This window comes from Montipora capricornis, chromosome 1, assembly GCF_036669925.1.
Source record: "Montipora capricornis isolate CH-2021 chromosome 1, ASM3666992v2, whole genome shotgun sequence".
Lineage (NCBI taxonomy): Eukaryota > Metazoa > Cnidaria > Anthozoa > Scleractinia > Acroporidae > Montipora > Montipora capricornis.
The window spans coordinates 40,774,535-40,792,034 of NC_090883.1; the positions used below are offsets into that span (position 1 = coordinate 40,774,535).

The 17,500-nt window shown below is 40.8% G+C and overlaps 2 protein-coding genes and 1 long non-coding RNA gene across 4 annotated transcripts in view; 2 read left to right on the top strand and 1 right to left on the bottom strand.

Annotated features, from left to right (window-relative positions):
* LOC138043932 (transcriptional activator GLI3-like) overlaps positions 1 to 4,731 on the bottom strand; it is a 17,245-nt gene extending 12,514 nt beyond the window's left edge. The window contains exons 1-2 of one of the 2 annotated variants that reach the window (XM_068890473.1): positions 4,493 to 4,731; positions 2,842 to 4,349 (exon numbers count right to left, since the gene is read on the bottom strand). In XM_068890473.1, coding sequence (XP_068746574.1) covers positions 2,842 to 3,972 — 1,131 coding nt within the window. In that variant the 5' untranslated portion in view covers positions 3,973 to 4,349; positions 4,493 to 4,731. The remainder of the gene's footprint in view (positions 1 to 2,841; positions 4,350 to 4,492) is intronic. The other variant, XM_068890465.1, reaches the window with a different exon arrangement.
* Positions 4,732 to 5,757: 1,026 nt separating this feature from the next.
* On the top strand, positions 5,758 to 7,184 carry LOC138053448 (uncharacterized). Its single transcript, XR_011133220.1, has 2 exons — positions 5,758 to 6,000; positions 6,333 to 7,184. It is a non-coding gene; the product is annotated as an uncharacterized lncRNA (long non-coding RNA).
* An 8,330-nt stretch (positions 7,185 to 15,514) lies between these two features.
* Positions 15,515 to 17,500, top strand: part of LOC138043949 (uncharacterized) — a 23,495-nt gene continuing 21,509 nt past the window's right edge. The window contains exons 1-3 of the mRNA XM_068890485.1: positions 15,515 to 15,795; positions 16,347 to 16,705; positions 17,377 to 17,500. The exon at positions 17,377 to 17,500 is cut by the window's right edge and continues 41 nt beyond it. Of these exons, the coding sequence (XP_068746586.1) occupies positions 15,714 to 15,795; positions 16,347 to 16,705; positions 17,377 to 17,500 (565 nt within the window). The 5' untranslated portion in view covers positions 15,515 to 15,713. The remainder of the gene's footprint in view (positions 15,796 to 16,346; positions 16,706 to 17,376) is intronic.

Consider the following 17,500-nt stretch of genomic DNA (forward strand, 5'->3'; position numbering starts at 1 on the left):
GTGCTAAACTTGAGGTTAAATTCCATGCAGTAAGCCATGCTTAAAGTCATGCACAAGAGAGGAAGCACATAAGAATAAATAACAACACAGTAAAAAAACGGGTATATAGAGTCTTTTCATGCCATTGCTAATGGGTTTTTTTTTTCTTCTTGAGTACCTCACGTAGTGGGGCACATTTGACACCACAACAAGGAGTATAATTTCTTGGTTGCGTAATTGGCAAAGTGTATGTGTTCAATTCTATTGGCCAGACTTTGCGTCAACATTTTTTCAACAGCAAATTCCCTTTGGAAATGTACATGTATAATGAGTCTGGATTGATTCTTGTCCTGTTAAAATCTGTAAGTAAAGTGTAATGAGTTCAGGAATGGTATGAACTTCTATTAATTTCTCTAAAATTTGGTTTGAATAGCTGCCAAAAACTTCAACTTGCGTAGCATCTCCAGTCAAATAAGATCTGTTGGAACATTTCCTTCAAAAATGTTTGTTGAAAATAAATAAGTTAATTTATCTATACCTTTGAAAGTAAATATGGCCTTTGAACTCAGGTTGTGTTCTCTGAATGTGTCATAATAACACCCATATCTGAACCTACAGTAGCTTCAGTGCTTTGATGACATGTTGATTCATGTCCTCATGTCCTTTGAGAAGGAATCTTTAATCTATTGTAGCCTTGCATGCTGACAAATTTTGGAGTTCTGGAGACAACGAACTAGATACCTTTATCTAATCCGATGGAAATATAATAGTGTGGCTTTTGGCAAGATACTTTGTTTTTAAAAGCAGTTAAGACTACTTGTACAGTAATTTTGTGACAAAACTGACTATTCATGCACATATAGTTGAAAATTTATGCAACAGATTGAGATGCAATTACTGACCACCTTATGAAAGGTGGTGAGGTAAATCAAGACATTAAAAAACTGCCTACAATAGAATTAAAACAGAGAGAACACCATTGACATGAACCCTTTTCATGTCACCTTACTTTTCAGAATTTGTCTTTCAGATGTCTTTAATCCTTAATAAAACAAGGCATTATGTTATTACATCCATTGTGCTTTCTTGAAATTTTGTAAAAAGGAGGTTAATAATGACGTGTTCATGCATACTGCCTCAGGCAAACTGGATAACCCCTAAATCTCAGCAGGACTGTGAAGGTTTTAACTGCAAAGACCTTTGTTTTCTATGCTCTTTAATTAAACAGGTTGGGAATTAAAATTGGATGCAGAGTTGCCATAAAAACTTTTGCATGTGGTTTGTTCTAATCAGCGTAATTGCTCAAAAATCTAAATTACAGGGATGAAAAAAGTAATATTATAACAAAACCAAGCACAATATTGAATGCCTTGCAGCTCATTAATTGAAGTTTAAGGCACATTTCATCAAAAAGATAGCCAAGCAAAATCATAATGTAATACTTTAAGGTAAAATAATTATTGTAATTTTGCATCAAATGATCAATTTCTGAAGGTCTGGTTAGTGCAGCATGATTTCAAGAGATGTAACTTCACACCATCACCACAACTATGACAAATATGCCTGAATAAGAAGTGCATATATGCATTGCATTATTGTTTCATGGTATTGTCACTGGAATAGGTGATCAGAAGTATTTCTATTGATACCGGTGAAAGGTAACTCATATTAGTTATAATTGTAAATTGTTATGTGCCATAAATAGTAAGTGCAACTACATGGTAGTTAAACATTCATGCGAAGTTTATCTCAAGTTAAATGATTTCATTAGTCATCAAAAGATAAAAATGTGATGTCAGAGATATCAGGTCAACAGTTACACTGGATCAATCTCTTGAAATTGACATATTCAATTATTTTCAGTTCTCTATCAACTGGCATTTTGTTGCTCAGTCATCTTTTCATGGCATGAATTTTTTTTTCTCTTGAAATTTATATCAGGAATAAATGTTTAACATCTGTTATTACAAATTCAATTTGAAACAACTGAGGTGATTTTAGAAAGTTTTATTTTAATGCATGTTATGTCTACTATATGTCTACATTTTAGGAATTCTTTAATTAAAAATATTGAATGACTTCTCAGTTAGATTTAGCATTGACTATTTTCCCAATCTCATAATGCAATACATTTTGAGGGGTTCTTTACATAAGAGCAACTCAAGTTTATTACTCTTTTGGACTGCATCATATTTGCTTCAGTGAACTGGCTATTTATTGTTTTAATGCAAATAACACCCAAAATGTTCAAAAATAGTGAATATTGTCCAGAGTGAACTGCAGAAGATAGCAAAATAATACATGTACTTGGATTATGGCACATGTACCCTATTGAGTGGAACAGGAGGAGCATAGAAATCCTTGCCACTGCATATTCTGCATTTTTTCTATACTTTTTTATAATTTCTATTCTTGACACTGCATATTCTATATTTTTCCTATCACAACATAAACCTGCAAATTAATCATCCTATAGTATTTTCCCAAATACTGTCTGTTGTATTTTTTTGTTGTTGTCATTTTAACACAGCAGAATCTTGATTTATCCCCCTACCCCTTATGATCGTCGTCATCTTCATCATTGTCCCCTGACACCAAACGGAGAACCCGGAGAAAAACCTTTCGGAGCAGAGTGAAGAACCAACAAAAAACTTAACTGACATATGGCTACAAGTCTGGAATCAAACCTGGGCCACATTGGTGGAAGGTGAGCGCAATCACGAATAAGCCAACCTTGCTCCCCCTTTCAATTAAATGGTGATGATGATATTCATACTTAAATATGATAATAGATTAGTACAGCACATTTTTTCTAAGGAGGAAGAGTGCTTTGTGAAATTAAATTTTGATAGATGTACTTACCTTCACCTCAGATGTTCCAGGAGATGTAGTGGAGTCAAGGGGACAGATATCCATACTTTCTTCCTTGCAGCTGGCACTTTCCATTTCTTTATTGCTTGACACTAATGCTGATTCAGCACAATTTATGCTGTCATGAGTCTCCTCCTTTGTTCCATCCATACCAGTTGTAGAGCTTGGCACTGTGTCTCTCATGGAAGGTGGAGTTGGTATGCGTGGTGGGGCTATAGGAGGAGTAGTGATGAGCACGTTACGAGGAACGGGATAGTGAGATGCTTGCTTTGCTCCAGGAGATGTGCAAAATCCAATGGGGCTTAAGTGACCAAAGGATCCTGCTGAAGAGACCCTTGTTGGCCCCAGGTACCCTGACAGCGAATCTGGTGAGCCTCTTATCAAGGCATTCAGGTCGATGGACTCAACCGATGAAGGGGTATTGGACATTGCCCTTTTGCGACTCATTTTTGCTGACAGCCTTGGTAAATCAATGACGGTTGACCTCAATGATGTTGCTGTGGATGGTGGTCCACCATAGTCAGATACTGGGATGCGATTCAGAGATAACAGATAATCTGATGGTGTGATAGGTTTTACAAAGGGCTGATAACCAGGTGGCCATTCTGGCTTTGGGCAAGCAATCTCAGTGTCCGTGTGTCTCCTGTCACAAGGAATCGGTAGAGAAGAAGAGACACCGTGCAAAGGCAAAGGGGGGTGAGAATAAAATCCTTCAGGATAATGATATGGATAGGGGCGATAAGTGGAATGGGAGGGTGGTGGTGCTGCTGGTAAATGAGGCTGCATAAGGGGACTAGGGCAACTGTGCCCATGTGTTGTGCGTCCAGGGTAGTAGTGGTTACTGTGTGATGGCGTAATGGATGGAGGAGGATGATGGTGGCCTGTGTAATGCATGTCATAACGATAGTACTCTGGATACCCCGGGGAATGGAAGGAGTGGTTCACATTCCAAGTTGGAGCATGTCTGTGGTTATATCCATTATAACCATGGGTTCTTATGGCATCAGTTGAAGGGGTCCTTTGAGTAATGGTCGGTTCCCTGTGGTTTATATCAAAGGTTGTTTGGGTTTCTTGATCGTGCGCTCGGTTCACTGAATTTATCTCGGGTTTAGATTCCTCCATTGTCACAATCAAGTAGTCTAAACACTTCCAAGAAAAGGCCTAAACAACTCTTAAAAATTCCTTTGGACTCAGATAACAAAACTGCAGATGACCTTGGTCTAAGACAGCCCGGAATGTATTGTGAAGCCCGTGCTATTCCGCTGGGCCGATAGGCCAAACCTTCCGTTTTCGGTGATTTGTAGTGAAGCGGCTGTCCGCATGGATTTGAATTAACATCTGTCAGGCTGGCGCATGAAATCCTATTGGGCACGCTAACTGTGCCGGGCGTTAGTCAATCGTATCCAATAAAAGTTATCGTACTTGCTGTGAGAAAAGATCGAACTCTTTGCTCAAGTCATAGCAACAACTCAGCTGGATGAAAGTTGATTAATCAAATCCTAGAAAGGAAGGAGCACATGGTTCAGTGTAAACAATGTAGTTCTTACTTACATGTTTGTCAATAGTGGCAACGAAAAGAGGACGCTTCGGCAAGAGAAAACGCGCTAGACAAAAACGAAACTATGCATTCGAATGCACTGACCTTGAATCACGCGTCTGTTACCAGTGACGCTTATGTGTCCTGTGTGTCGCAAATCAATTGCTGCTCATCACAAATACCTGTTTAGTGGCAAAGTCAACGAAAAACCCGAAGTTCTCTTTCAAGACGCTCTCAATAGCTGCGATTCTCTGCGTGTCACGAAGTGAAATGCGTGTGAAATAGTTCTTCGGTGAATGCATTCCCTGTGGAGTGAGTATCGACTTTCGTCAACCGCAGGAGAGCAATAGGTCACTAAGTCAGGAATCTTTCACGAGAACCGCCACTTTTGACAGCTCATCGTTTGATCTTATTGGTTTAACTAATAGAAAGACCATTCAAGGAGATTTAAGCCAATCTCCTTGGCGGAATTCCGCAATTGGAGACCATTTCGGGTTAATATGAAGATTCGGTCGACATGTATAGGACCAAATAATTACGCCCTTAAATTCATAGAAAAAGGTACAGAACATTGTAAACTTTTTTAAAACATCGGCCGCCATTTTGCTTTCGCGAAAATTCATTTTCCTTTTCTGTCAAAAAAATTTCATTTTTCTTTTCCGTTTGAACAAGAAACACTAGATTATTCTACCGTAAACAGATCACTCGTGATAGCGGTGTTTTAGGGCTAACTTGTTGTCACTAAAAATAACTTGATATCCTCCTTGATTTTCAGGGATAACACGCTCAAAAGCTGAAGTTGTTACACAGAGAAATTCCAAAACAACACCTCCGAACACAAAAAATAACTCCTTGTTATCAACTTGGAGGGAAAACAAACAGTCACTAAAGATGACGTGCTTGGGGAAATGCCAAAAATTTCCGGGTGCATTTACCACTAGTATCCTGTAGTTTTGGAGCTGCAAAAAAATTTAAAGTCGATTACAACTCTCGAATGGCGTAGATTGCTTGTTAAATGGAAGAAGCAGCTTTTTCGGTATTTTCGTATCCCCTGGGACCTAGGGGGGCAGGGGGGTTACTCTGCGTTATTGTGGGGGAGTGCTTACCAGTGGTACTGCGAAATTCATTGACACGCAATTTAGCTATCCTACCCCGGTTATGTGCTTCTTAGACGTCTCTCGTGTACATTTCGGGTGCCTCTGTATTTTCCAAAGTAGTAAAGGCTTTCAAAGATCTGGAACTATTTTGCGTTTTTGTTTTGTGGCTCTAGGTATTCAAACTAAGTGGATTTATCATTTGTAGCTTTTCAGGCCTCCCAAAAAGACCCCTGCTTAATTAACGGACTGATTCCCAATGTACTCCCTGTTTCTCTATCCGAGCCTTGAAGTTTGTTTGTACAGGTGAACACCCCCCTGTAAATTGATACGTTTGCGTACAGTAGGAAAAATAAAACCGTTTCGAACTGACCACGAGGTCTCTTGAAACAAACGCGACTGGATATCGTGTTTCCTACATAATTTCCTGTTGGTAAAGGATTAATTTGAAGATGATGTTCTTCTCTCAGAATTTTGACACTTGCCAGGAGTTTTCGGAAACCTCAATCGGAAAAATAGGTACTTAACTGAGCAGATGAGTTTGCGATAAATGATTTCCAAACGATTCACAACCGGTACGATATTTGAAAGCGATGAATACCTCAGATTCGATTTTAGTCCAAAGAGTAAATACTGCGTGATAATTTCTTCGCATCACAGAAGGGTAAAGAATCGTGTTAGATCCGGCTGATTCGTTTCTATAACCATCAATTCACCCCCTCAGGCCGATACTTGGACGAAACGAAGAATGAAAACCCTTGAGAAGGTAACTTCAAAGATTTACTGATGTTGACTTTTTGTTTCCCGTCTGTTGCTGTCCTTACTGCCCTTACTCTCACCAACCATTCAAGTCGGCCTACGTTTATACAGCACAGGCTGGTCAATGCCGGCGGAAGCCGTGGGAGGAACAGAGGGGCTTGTTCAGCTCCCTAACCCTAACACACGAAATTCAATACTCCCATAGAGTATTGAACAGATGGCCCGGAACATCCAACGCCGGGACACTTTTGAGGACATAGTTACGCTGCATGAGCCTACGGCCGAGAAACGAAGCAGATGTCACATTGCCTAGAACTATTATAGTTTACTGGAGGAATATCTTACCGCGTGCAGCAGTAGTTGAAGAGAACAAGTGGTGGTTGAAACACAGCCAAGCTTTTAAGTGTTGATACATAATCTTTAATTATCTGATTTCAGTGGTGTCCCAAGCTTTTCACTTTTAAGAGAGTTTGTATGCGAGCTCTATTGGGTACGAATCCTTTGACTCCAAGGAATGACCAGCAGGAAAATGCTACTCACAATGTCATTGAAATGTCAGTCAGACAGGTATAATTCAAAACGAATGTAATTATTAGTCGTGCAGAGCTTGACTCACGGATATACTGCATAGGGAGACTCGTAGTCATAGGCTTCAGCTTTAAAGAGCTATGATCTTGATATAACACAAATTTTCATGACTACTCCCCCCCCCCCCCTTAAAAAAAAAATTTGTACTAGTTGGGAGAATGAACGATTTGATCTTGGGAATGAAAAAGTCAACTCAGGCTCAATATCAAATCACATGGAATTAAAGCAGGTCAAATCCAGTCTTAAAGAAAAACTTCTCAGAGCAGACTGAGGAGTGAGCTAAGAAACTCAACTCAATGTGACATTAAGTGCTGAAATTAAAGCGAAGCCACATTGGTGGAGAGGGAAGGAGTCCATAACCAGACTACAACATCAATACAAGTTGTTTGTAAAGGTATATTTACAGATCAAGGTGTTTTTAGACGAGTTCTAAAATAAGATTTGGCTTGCACAGGGTTCCCCACTCCCTGCTCGGCTTTACCCAAAATTTGCATAATGTTTTCATCTTCCAACCGCGCGTTGGATATGAGGAGGTCAGGTTTTCGACAGTTTTGTAGAGTAGCGGACATATTTCTGAAAGCATCGGTTGTGACATTTTTGGCGCCCCAAGGCGCGAGCTACCTAGGGGTGTCTGGGGGCATGTCCTTCCCCCCCCCCCCCCCCCAAGAAAAATTTCTAAAATAGAACGCTCAGAAACGCTGTTTCTACTGTTTCTGGAACCCCAAGAATCAGTTTCCCAGACAAGGCTGGAGTTCACTCATTCTCTTTAAATAGTAAGCAAAAAAATTACAATATATAATTAAAAATAAAACAAACCCCTCAAATATTTGTATCAAAGTTCCGGACATGGAATGGGAAACCACCGGACGAAACGTCCGGCCTCCGGCCTGAAACAAAAACCCTCCTTGCACGACTGGCCATTCCCAATCCCATGGGTAATAGTTTCTCATGCAAGACTTGATGAAGGTCTGTTTTCATGGGGGGAAAAAAATCTAAAAACAAGACGCCTATATGGGCGTTTCTGTGGGATGCACAATCGGAATCACCGGAAAATGGCGAAAGTTTGCCACAAAGATGAGTCTGTAATTTTAACCAGCAGGTATTTGTTTTAATGCTACTAAATTTGCAAATGGAAACAATCAGGCTGAGCACGGCAATACGACCAGAATTTACTTTCCTTTTCGAGGAATGTCAGCCGGGATAAAAATGTGAGATTTCTTTGGAATACTGACTGGAGATTGGCCGCTTCATTCGTTTGCTTTGGTTTAATTTGTGTATAAACCAAATTGGAATGATATATCTTTTTTCACTTGATTTCTCTTCTGTGCTTGGCTGATTAAAGGCTGGCTTCGGCAGCCGAAATATAGTACATTACTAAATCAAATCTACGTTTGTAATTACGCCGATCAGATCAAGCCAGTTTGATCCAACGTACACCGACAGGAATATTGTCCACGGTTGCTTGCTTGAAAACTCTTTTTTCAATATTCTTTTCATTTTTTTGAATCCTGTACTGGAAGGAATGGCAATGGAATCCCCTAGCAGTATAGCCTGCGAACGCAGACGTATTTCCGGCGATCGTTTCTCTCCCCCGAAAAGTACTTTTCGGGGGAGAGAAACGACCGCCGGAAATACGTCTGCGTTCGCAGGCTACTAGCAGTCCCGCTGCTGAGAGGATGTTGACTCACAAAGCATGTGAGTGTTTGGGCCTGATTCCCATTTTAATTTTTTTTCCTTCACGATTTATTTTGTTGTCATTTACATAACCAATTATGTATAACTTTATGACATCATTCATCTTCCCGGGAGCGAGGGAAGATGAAAGACCCTGGGAACGAGAGTCTGAAGTTTCCACAACAGTGGAGTTAGTACTTGAATGGCAGGCCTACGCAAAATCCCATTAACCAAGACATAAAACCTTTTTTCACTTGATTTCTTTTTGTATTTGGTTATTAAAGGCTTATTCCTAATTTCCTTTTCCCGTTTTTGAGGAAAACAAATTCCCAGAAAGACTTACAAAGCTGGACAAAGGCCGATTGAACACATTGGTTCGAATGACAAAATGTTTTGGAACGACTGCACAAACTGGTTCGCAGGTCGATTGGCATATTCGTTATGCAATTGTTTACAGTGGAACACCCAAGAACGAAGCAAGTCTAGAATTAACGTAGACCTTTTAAGCTTAACAACAATAAAAGCAAGATGACACACGCTAACACCAACCCGGTGTGGCCAACACATCACGCATGCGCACAACCATTTCACCCGGTCAATTAGCAGCCATGGACAGCTTTTTCGGCCTTTTGGGCCTCATCAGCATGGCGTAGCTGACATTTTGTGTTTTTTAGGCGAACAGGCAGCCTCCCAGTAGGGTAAGTACAATGGCTTCTGGACATAACATCTAATCCCACATCGTATGAGGGAGTGGGTACGCCCAAACGGAGGGTGCAACCAACACGCCAACTTCGCCGGGCGATCGAGCCCCGCCTCCACAAAAATTAAGACAACAGACACAACGGACACAAAACACAGACCTAACCACAGAGGGCAACCAATGAAGGCAACCCCCGAGGAAAGGAGTCCTTAAAAGTTACCCAGTCGGAAACGAGCTGGGCGGCACGTCCAGAGGGAGAGGAACACCATGACTGCCATGAAGAAGGTAGAACGGTGTGAGGGTGTCATCTTCTTCATCGTCGACGTCGCCACGGTAGGCGCCGGAGCGATGGCGTTTTTGTGTTTGAGGCGAACAGACAGCCCCCCAGTAGGGTAAGTGCAATGGCTTCTGGACATAACATCTAATCCCACACCGTATGAGGGAGTGGGTACGCCCAAACGGAGGGTGCAACCAACACGCCAACTTCGCCGGGGGATCGAGCCCCGCCTCCACAAAAATTAAGACAACAGACACAACGGACACAAAACACACAGACCTAACCACAGAGGGCAACCAATGAAGGCAACCCCCGAGGAAAGGAGTCCTTAAAAATTACCTTGCTTTTATTGTTGCTTTTAAGCTTGCCGTTCTAAAAGAAAAATCATCTGCCCACTTTATTAAACACTTTCAGATGTGAGGTTACTGTGTCAATCATCGCGGGCGGAAAGTTTTTCAAAGTAAATTTTTGCATGCAACATAAGTACTGAACTCCGTGGCCCAGTTGTCCGCTTAGAATGCTAGAGCTGGGAAAAGAGTGGGGCTTCTAATCACCATATAGGAGTTTGGAAATATTGAAGGGAATGAAAATGGTGAAGTTCACGCCCTGCAACTGCAATCTGCATATGTTCCATCAAATTAATGCCTCATCCGCTCCGTGAATGAGCCAAAAAAAAGGAGAGTTTTGTTTCTTTGCGTCAAGAGTGCACTCCGAAAAGGTGGGTAATATTTTCGAAATCGCACAAAATGTTATAAATGCAATGTAAAAACCAGTTTCGTAACAACACCGCCGTGATGGCGCAATAACATCTTTTGCTAGAGGGCTTGAGTTCACAACAGCGGGGCTGGTCTGGTAAAAGTCTTTTTATGTCGCTTTCCACGGGATAGGGAATTTTAAAAAAATGCAATTTGTAAGAATAAAATACAAGCAGCGGAGATAAACAGTTTTTTTAAAATGCATTTTTTAAATGAAGCTACGATGGCGGAAGAGCAAGAGTTAATTAATGCAATTTGTTACTTCGAAAATAGAGAACAAAAAGAAAAAAACAAGAACAAAACGTCAACAACACGGGATCTCATGTTCGGTCACCCATCCAACAACATCCAACAACCCCAGCCAACAGGGATTGTGAGAAGCACAAGCACGTGGCTAATAGACGCTATGCAAAAATGGCTGCCTTTAAATTATTCTTTTGTTCATATTCAAAATAGCCCAACTAATCTCGTTTGGGATAACAAATTCTTTAGAATTTTTGTCTCAAAAACGAGGTTAGTTGGGCTATTTTGAATATGAACAAAAGAATAATTTAAAGGCAGCCATTTTTGCATAGGGTCTATTGCCATATCTGACTACAAAGAAAAAGATACGCGACCGGTTTTATACCGTTGGGCTGCCTGTTACACAGACATCCCAAGGAACAATTCGGCCTGTAAAAGACGCCGTGCCATAAATACAATGAAGTTGAACGTTCCCGGCCGTGGGCTCCAGTGGAGGGAGAATGGTATCATCACAGCGCCAACCCTAAAAAGGAAGATCAACAGTAGATGCAAAACATTAGTGCTTATTTCTTCTTTTACGATGGATTATTCTTATCAACCAAAACTTGCCATACAAGCTCTTGGAGCCGCTGATTCAGCGCTTCTTCCCAAGATTGAAGGGATGTCTCTTGGAATTCATTCAACACAAGTAATAAACAATGTAATTTCAGATTGAAAAAAAAGGAAAATCTAACTCAAAATTGAAGGACGAGAATTGGTAAAGAAACTGTCACGCGTTTTGGTAGGTAAAGAAACTGCAATTCAAGTTCGGTCTAGTAATCAAAGATTAGGTGCTCACACTTGCCTTTAACGTGTCTCGTCCTTATTTTTTCCTCTTATCTTAATTCTTATCCATTTTTTCTCGTATTTCTTGAGGAAATCTGCAATTTTGCATTTTTTCCATTGCTTGGTGCAAAATGCAGTCGTGTTAAATGGCAGTAAAAAACGGTTCCAATACCGATATGATTAACCATAAAATTGCTTCACGGCAGACGGTGAGTCTTGCCAAAAAGGCTCGCTTCGTTCGCGGGCATTTTTACCCAAAAGATGTGTAGAGAAACCAAGTTGTAAGGAGCTGTTTCCGAGAAGCCATGTCCTTTGAGTCCTTTGACATCACTGCACCTTGCAAGCTTTCAGTGTTCCTGGGGGTTCCTTTGTCTGTTTGGGACCTTATAGCATATCCTACTTTCTTATTCTACTGTAGGTACGTAAAAATCTCCCATTTCACGATTTATTTCTAAGTTTTACCCAGCTTGGCTCCATTTGAAAAGGTAAACTGCTTGTTGTCTAGGGTTTGAGTTTTTGCTATTTGTAGTCGATAACGAGTTACAAAGAATGCAAACTGAGCAATATGACGGTTGTAAAATACCTCATAGATAGCCGCCTACGCAGATATTCTTAGGCGAAAAAGTTTTTTTATTAAAGAGACATACCTATCCGTGACCGGAGAATACGCTTGCACGTGGCCACTAGAGTCGTAACTAGACTTACAACCCGGCCCGTTCAAAATTGTTGGTACACTTAATGGGAATTCCCCCCCCCCCCCCCTTCCCCCTTCACAAAGTTGAAAACAGTTGGTGATTGCACATTTTCTCGCAAAACTAGCGGTTTTTCCCAACTTTGACAAATTTATGAGGGGGGAAGGGACGGGGTACAGTGTCCGTGAAGTGTCACGCGTTCCAACGATTAATGACCGGGGTTGTATTCACTTTCTGTCGAAACGCCGGAAGTCCAACCTCTGTTTGGATCAAAAAGCCTTGATCATTAGTGGTAGAACGATTTAATTTTTTCCTTTACTGAGGTTAAAGTTCATCATTAAAATTTCCTTCAACAAGAGTTTCATTATTTTCCATTCTTAGAAAGATGTATTACGCGGCATAACGCAGTCATTCCAGGGGCACCCAACGAATCTGTTCCTCACATTATCTGTTCCCCAGAGGAATCTTGCTGGCTGGCAAAAATACAGGTGTTTCGATGAGCTGGCTGGGAAATTTTGTTATTGATAGAGGTTTTGCCTAGGCATTAGTGACTTTCTCTAGCATTTCAACCCGAGCTGGCTGTAGAAACTCTGAAGACTGATGACGACTAAAAAAAAAAAAAAAAGAACCCCTTCCCTCTCTCAGAGAGTAGTCACAAACATACGACGGCTGGTCAGAGTGATTGCGCTTGCGGAAAAAAACCTGTTTTGTCCCCGTTTTGTCGCTTTTGTTCGGTCGTTTCGGATCGAGGGATTTGAAAGCGCGCGGAATTCCTGGCTGGGAAATAAATTTGATCAGCTGGCTGGGAAACCAACCAATTTTATCTAGCTGGCTGGGAAATTTCTTGTGTGTCTTGCTGGGAAAAAGGAACAGATAATGTTTTCCCAGCAACACTGAAAAACAATACATAAATAATACATTTTACAACAAATTGGTCGTTGGGTGCCCCTGTCATTCCACTCTTTAGTGGTAACGGGCGGCCCATAAAATCACCCCAAAATTGACGACTGTGGCCTACATCGCGCGGAATAGCGTACGGTCAAAAGCAAAGGAATTAGGGCTTGTCGTTCTCTTTTCCCTAGGTCAGATGTAAAAATGCTCCAACATTCATTAGACGTTTGATATTGTCCTTTAGCAGCATATTTAGATGAATAACATATTAATAAACTGTTCCAGTGATGTCCTGAGCTGCTTTTGAAAACTTTAAATTAATCCTCGCTTTCGCCTATCTGCGGCCAATGATCATCAGATCTACGGATGATCATCAGCTAGGATGCCGTAGATCGGCGAAAGCAACTCAAGCCTCACTCGAACAGTTCATTCATTTATTATTCAACTCAGCCAACATTCCTGAAGCATTTCCGGCTACGATTCTCAGCCGAGTACGCCCCTTAGGAAGTTTCGCGATTGAGTTACCATATTGTCAAGAACAACTTGCTTCGTTTCCAGGAGTAACTTTTACGCCTTGGCGTTATGCGCAATGAAGCCCGCCAAATTTACAAATGGTAACTTAACAGTAAAATCAAACTGGTGACCGTTACCAGTAAAATGATGTCAAGACCCGGAAAGTTACCATCGACAATGAAGCAAGTTGTCCTTGAAACATGGTAACTTTAACGCTGAGACTTTGTCACCAAATTTCCCTAGTGGCGTTCTCAACCTAGCCCTAACCTTAAAGGGGCTAGGTCACGCTATTTTAGGTAAATTTGTTTAATTTTGTTAATTATGAGCTCCAAACGTCAAATTGGCAGAGCAAGAGTCTTTCATTTGCAAAATCACGGCCACATAACAACTGAGAATGATTTTCCAGCTGTGTAAATGACATTTTGATATAGACTGAGATAAGTTTGAAAAAAGGTGGGCCGACGTTTTTCAAATTTACCCAAATTCAATCCATTTCAATCCTCTCCAGTTTTGTCCATCTATGTCCCTTCTTGGCTTCCCTGTGTTTTGTTAGAGTTCTTCAATACTTTTGAACAGTTATTTTGATATTTTAGTTAATTCTATGACCATTCGATCAGTGTTGAAATTGCCTAAAATTGCGTGACCTAGCCCCTTTAATGAAGGCGCCTTGCGCCGGTCAAGTGATCTATAGTGTGACTGACAGTCTCAAGGAAACCTCAAATAACGGATAAGCAACTGTGTAAACTCGTTCCCAGGGTCTCTCTCTCTTCTCAAAGAGGAGAGACCTTTGTTTTTTTTTTCCTGTGGACTCACGGCTGTCGACCACTTATTTATTTTTCTAAAGTTTTACAATTTTTCTATGTCATTCCTAAGGTTTACAATGTTTCTATGTCATTCCAGTGAAAATTTACAAGGTCAATTCGATAAAAAGCAAAGTTCGTTGTTCCAGTCCAGTGGTCCAAAGTAGTTCCAAAACAAATTCAGCAACGTGATGCGGTAAAGACTTGATTCTAGTTCAGCAAGGGCGTATGAAGTAGAATGATGTGAAAACACAGCTGAAACGAGGTGAAAAACTGATAGTTCCAGCACAAATGGCGATCGAGCAGCAAGATCGAGCGAGTCGCGGTTCAACGAGGTTTCCGGATTGTCCAAAATCCATGTCCAAGTCTATCTAGTGATTTTGAAAAAAGCGGTAGCGATTCTTTGTTGGCTAGGATGCATAGCAATGGTTAAACAAGACAACCAATTTTGCAGTAAACTGCTAAAAATGAATCTTATAGGCTTATTAAGTGATTACGCTATTAAGAAGGAATTTCCTTGTATGACTGCAACTCAATACAAGTTCATTTCTGTTGTTCTGAACAACAGAAATGACCTTATTAGGTAAAAAAAAAAACAAATTACCTGCGTCATATTAAGGCCATTAATTTTGATATCCCATAACATATCACATACATTAATGAGTTGACTTAGAGCGTCCTCTCGTTAAAAACAGATGCTTTTTTCCTGCTCATACACTGTAGTTGGTTACCTATTTATTTCCTTCATCATATCAGTTCAAACACGTTGTTGCTGATTAATTAGTGCACAGGCTGAAAATCATGACCCGAGTTATCATCCCATACAGTTATGGGCACTTTCAGGGCACCCCATCATGACACATTGCCTTTTGGCCTCCCGTTTCAGCGCTGGAGTGTCAAGAGTTGTTTGTGTAGCTTAGATGGATTGATTGCAAACGTAGATCACCCGATAGCGCAAACGTATGCACGCAAGTGTGGTTAGGTTTGTTTCCTTGCATTTTTACAACTTTTCCGTCTTTAAAGCTAATCATTTGAAACAGATACGGATGTCATTCCTTTTGTCAAAAGAAATGCTTTGTAAAAAATACAAAACGTGGAAAAAATCCTCATCCGTTGGGTTTTGGTTCTCTGTGCTGTACTGTCAACAGCTTAAACCAGCCGTATTAAATCCGATTTACACTTATTATTCCTTAGCAGTTTCGTATATTGCTGTAATATTTCCCTTTGTTCCGGACCTGATTGATCAAATTCTACTTTCTCCCGCTCTTGCGAAGAAGACTTTCCAAACTTCACCCTCAAGTCGCTTCTATTCTCAGGTATACTTCCTTTGTTCAAGCCCCAGATTCTCACAAACATCGACCCGGAAAGATGTGATGAGAATTCAAAACTCTTTCAAGTACAAGCGAGCTCTTTATTAGTAAGTGCACTACAGGAAGATTACAGTTGTGTGCACGTCTTGCAAAGGGAACAGGCTGCAGCCCCATTTTTCTGAAATTTCCCTCCCTTTCTGCAAAAATGGGAGCGTTTTCAGTTTCTCAGCTGTTCGCCACGCTTTTGATATTGTTCTCTGTTGGCTGTTTGGCTCAACGTCCACGAGGTAGGTCATTGAGGCAATGTTCTTTTGGACGGAACTTTTAAGGTGGAGTTCTGGGGGTTTTATAGAAAACGTAAAAAGTTACGTGGATATAATTGTGAGATAAATCGCTCAATTTGTTTGTATGTTCTTTAGGGAACATCCTAACTTTTCTTTAACGCTATACCATCATCTTGAAAAACGCTAGTGCAAAGATACGGAAATTCTAATGTGTCAAATTTGCTAGGTTTGTCATGGAATCATTTCTTTGACTGTCTCGGAACTTGTCAAAAGCTCTTCATACTTAGCTTTCCACCGTGAAAATTCTTGCTCATTTTCAATGCAGCAAAACACTCGCATACGTTTCAGATGACCCGGCTGTTTTCCTACAAAGATTAACAATTGCACCACTCCCAAAACCAATCAATTTGAAAATGGGAAGATACGTCTGAAGACTAGCTAACAATAATTAATAATAATAATAATAATAATAACAATAATAATAATAATAATAATAATAATAATAATGTGATAAGATGCTGCCAGCGTTAACTGAAACCTTTTCTTTTTACCAGGGCCACAATTTTTCCAACGTGGAAAGCTGAATTTTACCAATAGATACCCGATATTGCACCACTGTAAACTTGTGATATTCGCTCGCGCATATTCCAACTCACTCAATATTCGAGTTCTCGCATCAATCAGCCACGAAGAAGATCGTAATAGAGTTTACGATGCTGCTGTCGTTTGGACCGCCAATGTCACGAGTAGGAATTTCCGGATTTGCGTGCTCGAATCGGGTCTTGGCACAAACGGCGCCGTCATTGTGAATTGGGTCTCATTCCAGGGCGAGCCGAAAGGGGCATTGGTTGGCACTGTCTCTTTCAAAACCTTTACTAGTGGAACACAATGTTCAAGAGTTGGCTTTTCAAGGGTATGTCTCTGCATGATTTATGTATTGTGGAAAACTAAAACAAGCTGGAAATGCCTTTGTTTCTTTAAATCCCCGCAATTCTACCGTCTTCGCGGTCGGTTAATGTTATATTAATTAAGTACTTCTGGGCTAGACCTCGTTGAACGCAGAGATATCGAAAAACCCCAACCCCAACATCCTTTCAGATGACATGTGAGTGAGAACAACTGCCGGAGCAAGGCATGGATAGAATGTTCCACTCAAATCAAGCTAAAAAACGAAAGAATTCGAGTGCTTTAATCGTTGCGTCACAAAACATCAAACAGGATTAGCATTATTGGGAGGATTAACCTGTGATGATGAACAGTTTTTATTAAAGCTTTTAACCTCTATGACTTATTGGGACATATCGTTTGTTGTTTTAAAGGACCTGTTTCAGACCAAGAGTATAGACAAAAGTGTTTTCTGACGGTTTAAGAATGCGACCGATGAAAATGTGTGTGGGAGGTGAGAAGGGGGGTTAGGGGCAACGAGAGGGGTCGCGATGGGACTGCAACGGATGGGGCGTGGGGGGGGGGGGAGGGGAAGGAGGAAGAAACGCGAAATGTCGAGACTAGGGGAAATAAAACCAATAGTTCCCTACAAAACATACACTAAATGCAAAATGTAAACTAAACCTCTGTTTTTTACAGCAATTTTCCTCTGTTCCAAAAACTCTTGCCACTATACGCCAAGGTGGAAATGCCAGGCCTCAAGATGCCATGAATATGTGGATTGAGGATCAAACGAAAACCGGTTTTCAAGTCTGTGTCCGTG